General features: G+C 40.9%; 1 protein-coding gene across 2 annotated transcripts; it reads right to left on the bottom strand.

The window, feature by feature from the left end:
* Nucleotides 1–7,144: 7,144 nt before the first annotated feature.
* On the bottom strand, nucleotides 7,145–10,214 carry LOC147421005 (PTI1-like tyrosine-protein kinase At3g15890). 2 transcript variants are annotated; one of them, XM_086504341.1, is made up of 6 exons: nucleotides 9,823–10,212; nucleotides 9,552–9,673; nucleotides 8,685–8,732; nucleotides 8,427–8,571; nucleotides 8,075–8,337; nucleotides 7,145–7,986 (listed from the first exon to the last, which is right to left on the bottom strand). In XM_086504341.1, exons 2-6 carry the CDS (start codon nucleotides 9,605–9,607, stop codon nucleotides 7,350–7,352), a joined length of 1,149 nt encoding a protein of 382 aa, XP_086360467.1. In that variant the 5' UTR covers nucleotides 9,608–9,673; nucleotides 9,823–10,212; the 3' UTR covers nucleotides 7,145–7,349. The 2 variants fall into 2 exon arrangements, with proteins under 2 accessions (XP_086360467.1, XP_086360468.1); XM_086504342.1 differs by lacking the exon at nucleotides 8,685–8,732 and having other exon boundaries at nucleotides 9,823–10,214.
* Between the last annotated feature and the right edge of the window lie 3,122 nt (nucleotides 10,215–13,336).

Raw genomic sequence — 13,336 nt, 5'->3', positions numbered from 1 at the left:
ATGTGTCAGAGAGAGAGAGAGAGAGAGAGAGAGAGAGAGAGAGAGAGAGAGAGAGAGAGCGTGTTAAAGAAATCTATGTAAAACATAAACCCATTCCATGCTCTTCCTACAAAGAATCATGAATTATATTATGTGTGAGTGTAAGTCTTGGAGTGGCGTCATTGTGGATGAGTGTGTTCTCACTCACTTAGTGGGATAATCATGCCGTGCTAATATCCATAACTTTCCACCCAATAGGTATAACACAATTGAATTACTAAATTAGTTACTCATGAAAGAGGTGTCCTAGGTGGAACATTTGCAGTTGTATAGATATAACATGTATCCACATAAATGCAACTCAAGATAAAGTATGAGGTACGTTGAAGGGGTATAATAAAGCCATTACTTATGAAAAGATATATATAAAGCAAATGTGGACATGGTGTAGTAACTTTAAGTGTTTTATTTACTAGCTTGCCCAAGCGTTTTTCTCCAAACAACTTTATCTTTTTATTCAAACGTTCTCACATAAAAAGCCAAAAATTTATTCAAGGCCAAATCCTTTCCTTGGGGTTAACTTTTCCTTCAAAATCTAGGAGGTCCAATAAGTTTTTTGAATCCAAAAAAAATGAGTGAATGTAGTGTGTATGCACAAATACACTTGCCTAGATGTGAGTATGTTCAAAGAAGGCCCATGAGCCACTAACCGTTGCAATTGAAAGCGAGGAGAGAGAAAACCATGGTTAGACATACAAGTTTTGAGTGATAAGAGTGTGAGTGTGAGTGTGTCTCCATGTGCGTGTGCGTGAGTGAAAGATCAACCATAAAGAATTGGAGTTAATTGATTATATATAGTCTAAAGTCTTTGCAAGTGTGTGTGTGTGTGTGTGTGTGTGTGTGTGTGTGTGTGTGTGTGTAAGGTGTCATAGTTTAGGGGTGTGTGTGTGCTTGAGAATTGGGAGAGATGGTGAGAGGTTGACAGCTAAGTGTGCAAGCAAGATTGGAATTGGAAGCAACCGTTCTCCCCATCTCCTTCCCAACATGGTCTTCTTGTCAAATTTGTGGATGAAAGATCTTAGTTTTGGTGATGAAATTGTACTTTATGTGGAAAGGATTGAGAATAAAGAGGCTAGAGGTACGCCAAAATGGTTGGTTTGTACTTTTTGTGATAGTAAGTTGGATGCATCTATGTCTAGTCATACTCCTTGAGATTCTGACCATGCATCGTATGCACCAGATTGTTATGCTTTGGCTATTTCTAATGGATGTGATAAGGAGGAACCTCTTTCTTTTGATGCACCACATAATTCAAAAAAATTGGATGGTTGTCATGCAATCAGAATATGATGCACTTATGGTTAAGGACATAGGGACTTTATGTAATTTGCCTCCTGGGGAAAAGTTCATTGGTACGAAGTGGGTTTACAAGTTGAAACATAAGTCGGATGGTGAGATTGATCACTACAAGACTAGACTTGTCGCAAAAGGTTATGCCTGGTAGAAAGGCATTAACTATGAAGAGACTTTAGCTTTCACTTTTCGTATGATTGCTATTTGTTTTCTATGTGCAAATTTGGATGGAATGGACATCAATCAGACATTGTTACTACTTTCTTGAATGGTGATATATTTGAGGAATTATATGTAACAAAGCCTCATGGTTTTGTCAAGACAAGAGAATAAATTGTGCAAATGGAAGAAAGCTTTGTATGGGTTGAAGCAGCCTCCTCATACTTGGTATGAGAAATTTGAAACTCATTTGGTTAAACAAGGCTTTCATAACAGTCCTACTGAGAGCATTTTGTATGTCAAATGTGAGGGTGACGTCTTTCTCACCGTCGTTTTCCATATAGATGATTTATTGATTATTAGTCCAAATGAGACATACATTGTTGAATTCAATGCTGAATTGAATACCGTTCAAGTTGAAAGACTTGGGGATTTTGTGTCATTCATTCGGCATACAGTTCAAGCAATGTGATGGAGGTATTTCGTTGCGTCAAGCAAAAACATTACTATGTAAGTTTGGACGTGAGGACTACAAACCTGTTGCTACTCCAATGGAAACATGTTTGAAATTGAGTCTTTATGGTTTTGAGATCTTGCCAATGTCACTTTTTATCACATTGTTTTTGCATGCCTTATTTATTTATGAAATATGAGGTCGAATATTCATCTACATGGTTTTTGTTTCATGCTCAACATTTCATGCATATCATGATTGATCAAGAAGAAACCTACTATGGACACTTCCAGTTGTGAAGTTAAGTACATGGTAGTCCTCACAGCTATTGTTGTGTTTGTATGGCTAAGACACCTTATGGATATTTTGGGTGTTGGATAGGACACTGCCAACATCATCTACACTGACAATTAGAGTGCATTGGCACTTGCAAGGAACCTAGTTTTTCATTCTCGTACAAGAACATTGAGGTCCCTTATCACTCTGTAAGGGAGAAACTCTCAACAAAAGAGATCAGCTTGGCTTACGTGCCGACAAAGGACAACCTTGCATATCTATTCACAAAGGCATTGCCTTGTGAGAAGTTCGAAGCTTTTGGTACCAAGCTCCATGCATGCCATAAGATGATCGAATGAATGGCCTTCTAAATAATTGCATCTATGGATACTTTTGAGAGAGGCTCCTTCGGTAATGTGGAAATGTCCAAAAGGCAAGGATAGTGATGATACATACACTCGCAACACTGGATTGCCTCCTAGATCAATGATTCCCTGTTGGTTGCCGGCCAACATTTTTTGCCCCAACTCAAATGGTATGAACCAAACTGCAAACCGGATGGATTCTCGTAGAGTGAATGGCTTGATATAAAAAAATTGATGCCCATGAAGGTTACCACCCTACCTATGTTGCCCCTATGTAGGAAGATTGGCAAGAGCGATGCCGAATGGAAATGAAGATGGATATACCCTTTGGAATGCCCACGAACCATGGAAAGTCCTCTGTATGATGTCTCGTGAAATTGCCAAATAACTCCTTAAAGATGGAGGCTCCTTTTGGAGCTTCAACTAGATTGCCATATAATGGAAGGTCTAGATGAATCCTCATCTCTGCAACGAATGTAGGCTCACAATGCATGCGGCCTCCCGTGTGGTTGCCTCAGAAGAAGATGGGAGAGATGGGTGTGCAAACAATTCCAAGACTCCAAAGCTAATAGGTTGATCTAGATGGCGCCTTCCTTTGTCTTCATGGGCCACTAACAAATCGTGATACTCGCAATCAACATCTTCGTGTTCCCAGAGCATGTCTTCAATGTTGTGATCTATCATGTCGAATAATTTATGACTGTAAATATCCCATGCTAGGATTTCTTCATGTCGAGGTGGTAGAGCGCCCGCACCAAGTCAATGACCCTTTCGCAGGTGCACCACAACTGTAACCCCCAGTATACAGTGCTTTGCATTTCCTACACTCAAAGCGCACGGCCCTACGTACAAGGGTAGGTCCTAAGGTCCCGTGATTGAGAGAAGCGTCCTTGGGCGAAACCCTACAATACACACTCAAACGCTAGAGAGAAAAAAATAAAAATTTCTAAGATTAGCGGATCAGTGTAAAATCACAAATCTCTAATACCAATGTGAGGTGTAGCAGAATTGAAATAGTAAAGATATAGACTTCACACTTCCACAAATCTTCACTTCTTTCCTCGCTTGAATGTGTGTCATAAGCATGAATGATGGTTCCTTTTATTTCTTTAGAGAGAGAGAGAGAGAGAGAGAGAGAGAGAGAGAGAGAGAGGACTCTACTCACTTGAAAGAGGAATGTCGACGTGGTAACTCTTTGAATTGAAGCACCTGCAGGGCTGATTTGATGCACCTTTGGATCTGTCTTGATGAGGGGTTGTTGATGGCCACCAAAGGGTAGATCTGGGGCTAATTTGTGATGCCGATGTGAGAGGAAACAAGGGATGAAAGCTGGCTTCAAAAACTCAGTCGATTTGTCGCATAAAACAGGACTAAAAACGTAAATATGATGGAGCCGATGATAGACAGCAATGGGAGCACTTGATGTGGCGAGGGAATGGCCGAGAAGTGGCTCAATGGGTTGTCAAAGGTCTGGGCCGCAACAAGGGAGGTAGTGTTAGCAAATCCACCATGATTCTGACGAGGAAATAGGCTTAAAATTGAAAATGTTGGACTGCTTGGCTGCTTTAGGTTAATGGCTTGTGAAGAGAAGCAAAACGCCACAGACTATTGGTTTGCCAAGCACTAGATAATGGGCTTCTTTTGTAGGGAATTTGAGGTGTCAGGTTGGGTATGCCAAGTAGGGAAAATGTGCCATGTGGGAGTCTTTTGGCAATAACTTACCGTTCTGTGACCAGTTTGACAAACGGATTGGACCGACACGTCCCTCTAACCTAGGCCTACATTCTCATCATGCTAGATACCCGCGAAGTACAATATCCGTCAAATGCTTGTATAATCCATTTATGCAAGAGGGCTCCAAAATTGGAAATCCTAATCTAATAGAACACTCCTATCTAGGGATAGGTGCAAAATTGGCTTTGGAAGTTGATGGAGCATGTCCACATGGCACAGAGATCCATATGCACGTGACAGGTATTGAACATGTTCTTTTGTCAATCCTTTGATTTCCATTTTCTCAAAGTGTTTTGCAGATCTATCCACACAAATGTGGTTTTCTCTTCAACAACAGTTTCCCATTATGATCATACATTTAAATTGGTGTGGACAAAATAAAATGCAAATCTGTCCACAAATGTGATTTTCTCCTCAGCAGCCAGCAGCAAGGCTCGAAAAAAACCTAGGTTTTGTGTAGTCCCACCTTTGAATTTTGAAATTTATCTTTAAAATAAACTTTGGAGGTGGAAAAAACCTACAAATTTTGGGGGATCTTAGTGTATTTTTTTCAAAATACCTTTCGAATTATTCCAAAAAATTGCTATCTTTTGCACTGATAGGTTTTCTTAAGTTCTTGGAAATAAGATTGCTTCGAACACTGCTCAGCAGTTTCCCATTGTGATCATACATTCAATTGGTGTGGACAAGATAAAATACAAGTTGTTCATATCAAAAGTCTTTTTTGTTTTGTGTAGTCTCTTAGTCTTGCATACTACTGGCTTCTTTCATACTCTCCTAATATAAAGGTAGGGTTCTAAATGTGTTTGCTTTGGAAGTTTTTGAAGGTTCCATTCTCCAATCCTGATTTAAAGATAGCATATCTACCTCTAATGGAGGTTGATCCAAGTAGATCTCTACAAATGGAGCTGATTGTTGATCCAAATTTTCATGGTTTGCTCTCCTAACTTTTTTCCATAATTGCACTGGTCAGTATTCGTGTACAGGTGGAATTCCTTCCATCCTCTCTTTTGAATTTGGCAATAGTCAAACAGTTTCTTTTAATGGTTCAATGGTAAAGCAAATAATCTCCTTGATCTTTGACGCTACAAACTCTTTTCTTTCCAAGTTTTCTCTCATAAGCTTCAAGTGTGGTTGCTTCAAACTTAAGATGTGGACAGTTTTTCCATTGGTTTTTCATGTTTTGCTCTGCATGTAAGCACACTTTTATGCTTTAGGGTTGTGTTTATTGGTTTGTGAGTATTAGCTTCCGTCTTCTCTCTTTGCACCTTTGCCTTTTGGTTTTCTTAGTTTTTGAAGAAGATTTTACATTCTTGAATTCTTTTTTCTACATTCTTGCAAGTTTGCTTCTACTCTTGTTACTTCCTTGATATGTATAGTTGGTTCGCTCTCCATTGAACTCAATGGAATTACTTCTGCCAAATTCATAAGCATCTTTCCTTCACTATTAAAATTTTTTAGACAATCTACAAGGAAATGGCCTCCCTTTTTGCTACAATCTGTGCAATACATTAGTAGTGGCATTGGACATGGAAACTTCCAACAAATATTAAGAGCGCTTACTTGGCCTACAATGATTAGAGGCAAGCAATGATTATGGCAATGATGAGCTAAAGTTCTGGCTAGTGAATTGGACACCATTTATTGGCCTGCAGACTATATAATCAACTTCACCCTTGCCATTTTGAAGGCTGACATGTTATCCAAAGGCTCTGCAAGGTATGAGTATGCCAATAATCACTCATCCCTTCCTTATGAGTCACATGGTCATTAGGTGCTCCATAGACATACTCATGAAAGCAACATTTCAAGACAATTGAGGCCAGCAAGCAGGAGGTCCTCTCAACCCATATGTAGGGGCAGCAAAAGGAAAAACAATTTTGGAGAGAGCACATGATGTACCCTTGAAGCCATTCAAGGGCAATTATAAAGGCAGTACCAACCAATTACTGTAAGGCCTAAACAAAATAGTCACACTATGCCCAACCGACTCAATACTCCAAAGGAGCACTTACTTGAAGATACCCTGAGCTCTACCCCTGTAGGTAGATATACAAGCTGAACAGAAAACGCATAGGGACTACAGAAGCTTATCGACGCATCTCACTCCACCCAAGTCCTTGGAGAGATCATCGCACACTTAATCAGACATTTTGATCAACTGTAAGATACATAGGCACAGACCATGCTTGATGAACATGATAACACCAGGAGAAACAGAATCACTCCCAAAAACAGAATCTCTTGACCTAATTTGCCTTTTGAAGACATTGATATAATCTCTCTATATATATATCTCATCACACACACATGCGGCGCACACAAACCATGTCAAATGCACATCAGTAACTGCACAGATAGGCAAAGTTACACAAACAAAAAAGTTAACCCCATTCTGCGTAATCGGTAAGACTGCATGCCTTAAAATGTCAAGGAATGACTTTCCAAATCTACATTCCGGAGCACTGTCAGTACTACATGAATGCAAGAGATTGTAGGTACACGTGCACCATGCAATGACAATTGGGTGAACAAAACATGGAAAATCCAAAGCCTAGCACTGTTTTCTTGAGCTGCATTTTAGGCACTCTTGAAGATTTGAAATGAGGGACATGTGCCACCTTGTGGCAAACGCACACGCATGCACACACTCACTCACCTCCCCAACAACTAGCCTATCCAACTTCCACAACCGGGCCAGCCTTCCCACAACCTTTACACATAGCTGAACCCCATGTGCACAATATACACTCTGCGGCCGCACTTTAAAGTGCAAAGCTCCCATAGAATTATGCCTCACCTTAAATCAAATCATTCTCGATCATCGTCAAATCTTTCAAAGACATTTTACATTAAGAATCTTACAAATCTGGCCTGAAGATGCAACTTGAAAGCCAAGCAGTATCAAAAGTCATAAATGCTTGCACCTCAGAAAAAAATGAAAAAGAAAAAAACTGAGCTCTGTATGTTCCTCATTAAGTGAGAGAGGAATCCTTCACCAACAAAAGCTGGTTTTATACCTGAGAAAATCAACTCTTCACTACCCCACTCTCGCTATCGGAATCCTGTCCCTCTCCTGCTTGCTTCGACTCACTGTTGACATGATCATCCTCGTGTTGTTTAGGCTCACTCTTGACATGATCATCCTCATCAGCATTAGACATCTCATCTTCCTTGGTCTTGCCCTTCAATAGGTCGACCACCTCTTGCATTGTAGGTCTCTTCTCCGGAGCCGTTTGCGCACACATCATGGCCACATGCACCACACGAATCAGCTCCTCCTCATCATACCTCCCATCAAGCTTTGGATCCACAAGCTCTTCCACTTTCCCATCTACAAGCAAAGGTGATGCCCATTCAACAATGCTGCGCTTGACACCATGGCCGAGTTTCTCAATGGGCTTCTTTCCACTAATGATCTCTAGCAGCAAAATGCCAAAACTGTAGACATCACAGCTCTCAGACGCCTTTCCCCACATGGCATATTCCGGTGCAAGGTAGCCTAATGTGCCTTTCACTCTTGTGGTGACATGGGATGCACCCTCTGGAATGAGCTTTGCAAAGCCGAAATCAGCTACCTGGGCCTCAAAATTTGAGTCGAGCAGTACATTACTGGCTTTAACATCCCTGTGTATGATATGTGGAGTGGCATAATGATGCAAATACCTGCAGGACGACACCATTAATGCTTCAATCAAGCTTTCGATGTAGCTGAAGTGCTGAACAGAGAAGAGTTCCAAATGCAAATACTCACGCGATGCCTTCTGCCGATCCGAGTGCAATGTTCATGCGCTTGGACCAATCCAAAAGACCTTCTGATGCAAATTGCCCATATAAATGTGAAAGAAGACTCAAATTCGGCATATAATCATACACTATCAGACGTTCTTGACCCTCTGCACAATAACCCCGTAAACTTAATAGATTCTTGTGTCGAACCCTGCCTAGAATTTCAACTTCCACAGAAAACTCCATCTCAGCCTTGGTACTCCACACTTTGAGTCGCTTCACAGCAATCTAATTACAAAGAACAAAGCAAACACTAACGTTACTTGTTATCTACAATGAACAGCTAACCGAAGAGATTGGGTCCCAAATATTAGAACCTGAGAGCCATCCCATAACTGTCCCCAGTACACACTTCCAAAACCTCCCTCCCCAAGCTTGTTGTCGTAATTGAAATTGTTAGTGGCGGCTTGCAATTCTTTGAGTGAAAAAATCCGCCAATGTGTTGCTCTTCTGCTTGCACCTCTGCAAACGGTAAATACATCAAAGGTCATCTACAACTGTGATCCAAGATTAATTGGCACTCACTGGAGTTCAAGACTAGCAAACGGTACGAAGGTCAAGCTCTCTTCACATACACATAGATAAACCTCCGATAATAGCCGCGATGACCCAGTCGGCACTCACTGGACAAGATGAACTAGGATCAATGTAAAGCATTCACATGTGAGTCACTCTTGGGTGTGGAGTATTTGATCTTCAAGTAACCCACATCAAACTCTGAAATATTCCATGCCAGAAAGCACATTCCAACACAATCACATCCTCAATGCCAAAGTTAAAAAACATATCTAGCAAATTTAGCCCATGTCACAAGGACACAGCAAGCTAAAGTGTTCGGTATAGGCCTTCTATCAAAGTAAGAAAAATATCCTAGCGACTTAACCCATGTCACAAGGACACAGCAAGTTAACACTAGGAGTGTTCCGCAAGGCCTTGTATCCAGACTAGCATATGTCCATAGTTGAGACGAATAAAGCATCATAAGAAAGAAGTTTGGGCTAACAACATCCAGGGTATATGCACCCCCTGTTATGTCAATACTCAGTAGCTATAACATACATACTAACTAAAGCTTGACTCATGAAATCAGGTGGATTTACTCCGGAAAGATAAGATGTACTCCTCTTTCTTCAAGGACATGAAGTGAACCAAAGAGCTAAACGATCTCAATCTAGATGACATAACCCTACATGTAAGATGTCAGTTCTTTGCTGACAACTGCACTCACGACGATAGATAGGCGGCCCCTGGCAAAAGGATCCTTCGATTACGCACGTGGCAAACTCTGCTACTTAAGATTTGAATACTTCCTCTAAATAAATATGTCACTTTGCAAAGGCTGACCACTGACATACCATTTCTGTTATGTGAAATGCCAGGACCCATTCACGCCATCGTCTTCATGAAAAAAAGAGAAAGTACAAACACACAAAAAAGTTAACCTTCCCCGTCTGTAGCCTCTGCCGGGATAGCATCCAAATGCACCGAAGCACGCCATTCACAATCAACCACTTTCAAGCTCCAGTAATGGCGCTATGCCTCACTCTGTACATGCATCTTCTATCTGTTTATGTCAAGAAGGAGAAGCAAAACAAATCTGAGATTAATGGTTTTTGGCACGACCATACAGATAGGATCAAGTAAAATGGGCAGCTGAGGGAGCTTTCAAGGCAGCTCATACACATAGAAACGAGGAGAACCACAGATCCGGACCTGATCTCTATGAAAGGCCCATTCTCTGTTCTTCATCTTCGCATGTTTCTCTTCTTCCCTCTCACGCCTTGACGCCCAGACTATAGCAACGACCTAAGGCGATATCCTCGAGTGATCTGTGTTGATTAGATGTTGGGTTTATGTGAGTGCGCGTGTATCTGTATGTGAATGAGCGTGCCAACAGGTTTGTGCGAATGTGTATGAAGGAAAAGAACGGGAAGCAGTTAAGCAAGCTCAACACACACAGAGAAACGATCTAATGATACATGGGAAACTTGCGAAGGGGCTAAGGCGGAGGTGGGGACCGTGGGGGTGTGTGTGTGTGTGTGTGTGTGTGAGAGAGATAGAGAAAGAGAGAGAGAGAGAGAGCGCGAGCGAGCGAGAGACCTGAGAGAGTCCTCGATGTGACTAGAAAGTATAGCGAATGCTGAAGCAAAGCCGTTTTCAGGTTTTTATTCCCTTTTGACTTCCCCCTATCTACCTCTTTTGCAGAGAAAGGCTCGCCTAGTAAGGTGGAAAAGCTCCTTTACCCTAGTAGGTGGTGGACTGTATACTACTCTAGTCAAGTGCAAGGTCTCCCTACAAGAAAGCTGATATGGGCTTATCATTTTGTTAGCTTTTGAACTCAATGCGTCGCGAATGCACCGTACAATTCGTGTTAAGCAGTGCCTATAGGCACTATCTGCAGTTCACTTCTCTCTCTCTCTCTCTCTCTCTCTCTCTCTCTTTTTTGCCTAAAAGCTCTCTTTCTCTCTCTCTCTCTCTCTCTCTCTCTCTCTCTCTCTCTCTCTCTTCCGTCTTTTGCCTAAAAGCTCTCTTTCTCTCTCTCTCAACTAGTGTGCGATGATTACTTAGTAGCAAATTCTTCACTTTCAAATCCGTGATATTCATGGAGTGCAAAAATGGTATATTTGCATTACATGTCCAAGAGAGCAACACCAAACACTACAATATGCTCTTAGAAGCCATTAAACATCTCATCATGAAGTTGTTACCCTTAGGTAGTAGCACCTATTGCAGCATAGGCTTGGTAGAAGCAAAAGTAGATCGATAATTTGAAGAAATATCCTCGTGTTACATTTATTTCAAACAATCTAGTGACCTCGTCCATGTAAAATGTATCAATCCACCTTGTAAATTGTTCTTGAATATGCTATGTTTCAATGATAATTCAATCATACTTAAATTTTATGTTGATCGTGCTGAGGTTCATGCCAATTGGTCGGACCATTACCAACCCATCACTTAACGTCTAACCTTATTCATTAATAATACAAAAGAATAAGGAATTGTGAGGCATTATTATCCTCTTGGCATCGATGCCCGATTTTCTCAACATCGACAACTCGTTTTCCTAGCTTGCGGCATCAAGACCAACAAAATTATCGATCCTAGGATCAGCAACCCGGCTAGGGCATTGAAGCACGAGTATCGGATGTATTGAATGAGAGGATTCAAGAGAATGCTCATCCAATGCAATAGAGATTAGCCATAAATCACTTATTCTAATCGCATCATCAATCAAGCATCATCTACACACATTAAGCCCACCAAAGTCTGACTTACCTTAGACTAAAATCCCAAAGCACACTCATGACAAGCACACACTAATTGCATTGGTGTTGGCCTCTCCAATCACCACATGCCAATCAAGGAACTTCATCAAAAGCTACACACACAAGGTGAATGGTGCTAGAGTTTCATTAAACCCATCCACACACAAGCAAACAATATGGCACATACACTAATCTCAAGATTAAGAACCAACTTAATCAACCTAATTAGAGATGTTAAATATCGCAAATCGAATGCTTATAGAAGGATAGGAGTGGTCAATAAGCAAGAAGTCATCACACATACTCAAATCTAGAATACTGAGAATGTGAAACTATTTCATGACATAATGAAACATAGAAGAATTAAGACTAATGAAGAAAGTAGAGATTAGATTAAGAAATGTTTCTCTAGTTACAATGGATTAGCACTAGCCTCTTTAGCATGGGCATTAAGCTCAAGGCTAGGCCATCCATAAAGTGAACACGAGACAGAGAGAGAGAGAGAGAGAGAGAGAGAGAGAGAGAGAGAGAGAGAGAGAGAATGACTACTCAAGAATGAAACCTCTTTGCATAAAGGCTTGCACCACAATTCTTCCTACTATGGGATTAAGTTGAGCCTCTAGCTAGCATATAAAATTTGGAACTCCCAATGAGCTCAAGACCTTATACAATGTGAATAAGAAATATTGTAAACATCCATAGCACATCTCCAACTTGGTGCATAATCGGTGTAACATGTGCTAGCCGCTGCTAATATTCCCCCCTTCCTAATTTGGCGCACATCCTCGTGCGCCGCTGAAGCACAACACAGTGACATGGTATGTAATGGAATTGGCCTATTTAATTTGAGAGTGGCGGAAATTAATGAGAGTACTTTTGAGAAATGACTTTGTGAGCATAGCGGGTGAACATAATTAAAGATAGCAACATAATCATAGCAATTAGCTAACTTGGCATGAACAATACTTTTTCAAGAGAGAATTTAGAGAACATGACAACAGTTGAGGACCGGATTTATGTGGAGCCGGTCCCCCCTCCAATAGGCATTTGTATTATGATTTCTCCCATTAAGAGAGACTTATTACAATACAATCTTTGTGTTCCTTGTGACCTAGGTGATGCAATGAAGATGAAAAGCTTCATGCATCACAAACATAACATAAACTTGAAGAAAATCTTTAACTATCCCAAGCCTCAGTCCCAAGACCTCAAACACCTTCAAAGGTGGAGAGAGCTAGCAGGGAATGAGGGTAGGGAAGAGGAAGAAGAAACATTTCGTAGGAGAAAGAATTAGTTCCTCACTTATCATAACTCTTGTTGCTAGCATACATAATAGCATAGTAATGAAGAAGAAGGAGATGGCAAGTTTAAGCATTGAAGCATGGCTCTTGGTTGGATTTGCACTCCATATCCAAGAGTGTTGGTGTAGGCTCTCAACCTCTACTTGCTTGGAGAAGGAGAGGGAGCTCTTGCACTTTGCATAGCACACAATGAGAGTGTTTGTGAGTGTGTGTGGGTGAGTATACCCCCTAAGCAACCCACTAGCTTGCTAAATTGATCACTTGTTCCCGTTTATTCTCCCACATTAAGTGATCAATTTAATATGAGAAAATTATTTGGGCTGGTTAGATATTAGATATTAGATTTTATGACATTACCCCTCTCTTGAAATCATAGTCGTCCTCGACTATGAGGTAGAAGAGATAAAGCCTTAGTCATTAGTCAATTTTACTTAGCGGGTAGAGGATCCCTTTTTACCCTACGACATCTTTCCAAGATGGATGACTAATCCATTTGGTGCTTGGGAGACATAGCTGCCGCAAGCATGTCTACTCTTTAGTCCATTTCATTCTTCCAAAGTAGAGTGACAAATTCTACTTGGTGTTTGAGAGACGTCGTCATCACAAACATGATTCTAAGCATGAATACTAGTTAAATTTGTGCACACTTAAAAAGAG

This window comes from Adiantum capillus-veneris, chromosome 28 (genome assembly GCF_014529385.1).
Source record: "Adiantum capillus-veneris isolate H3 chromosome 28, ASM1452938v2, whole genome shotgun sequence".
Lineage (NCBI taxonomy): Eukaryota > Viridiplantae > Streptophyta > Polypodiopsida > Polypodiales > Pteridaceae > Adiantum > Adiantum capillus-veneris.
Note: the sequence above shows the minus strand (reverse complement) of the source record. Positions and strands in the feature narration are given on the sequence as shown.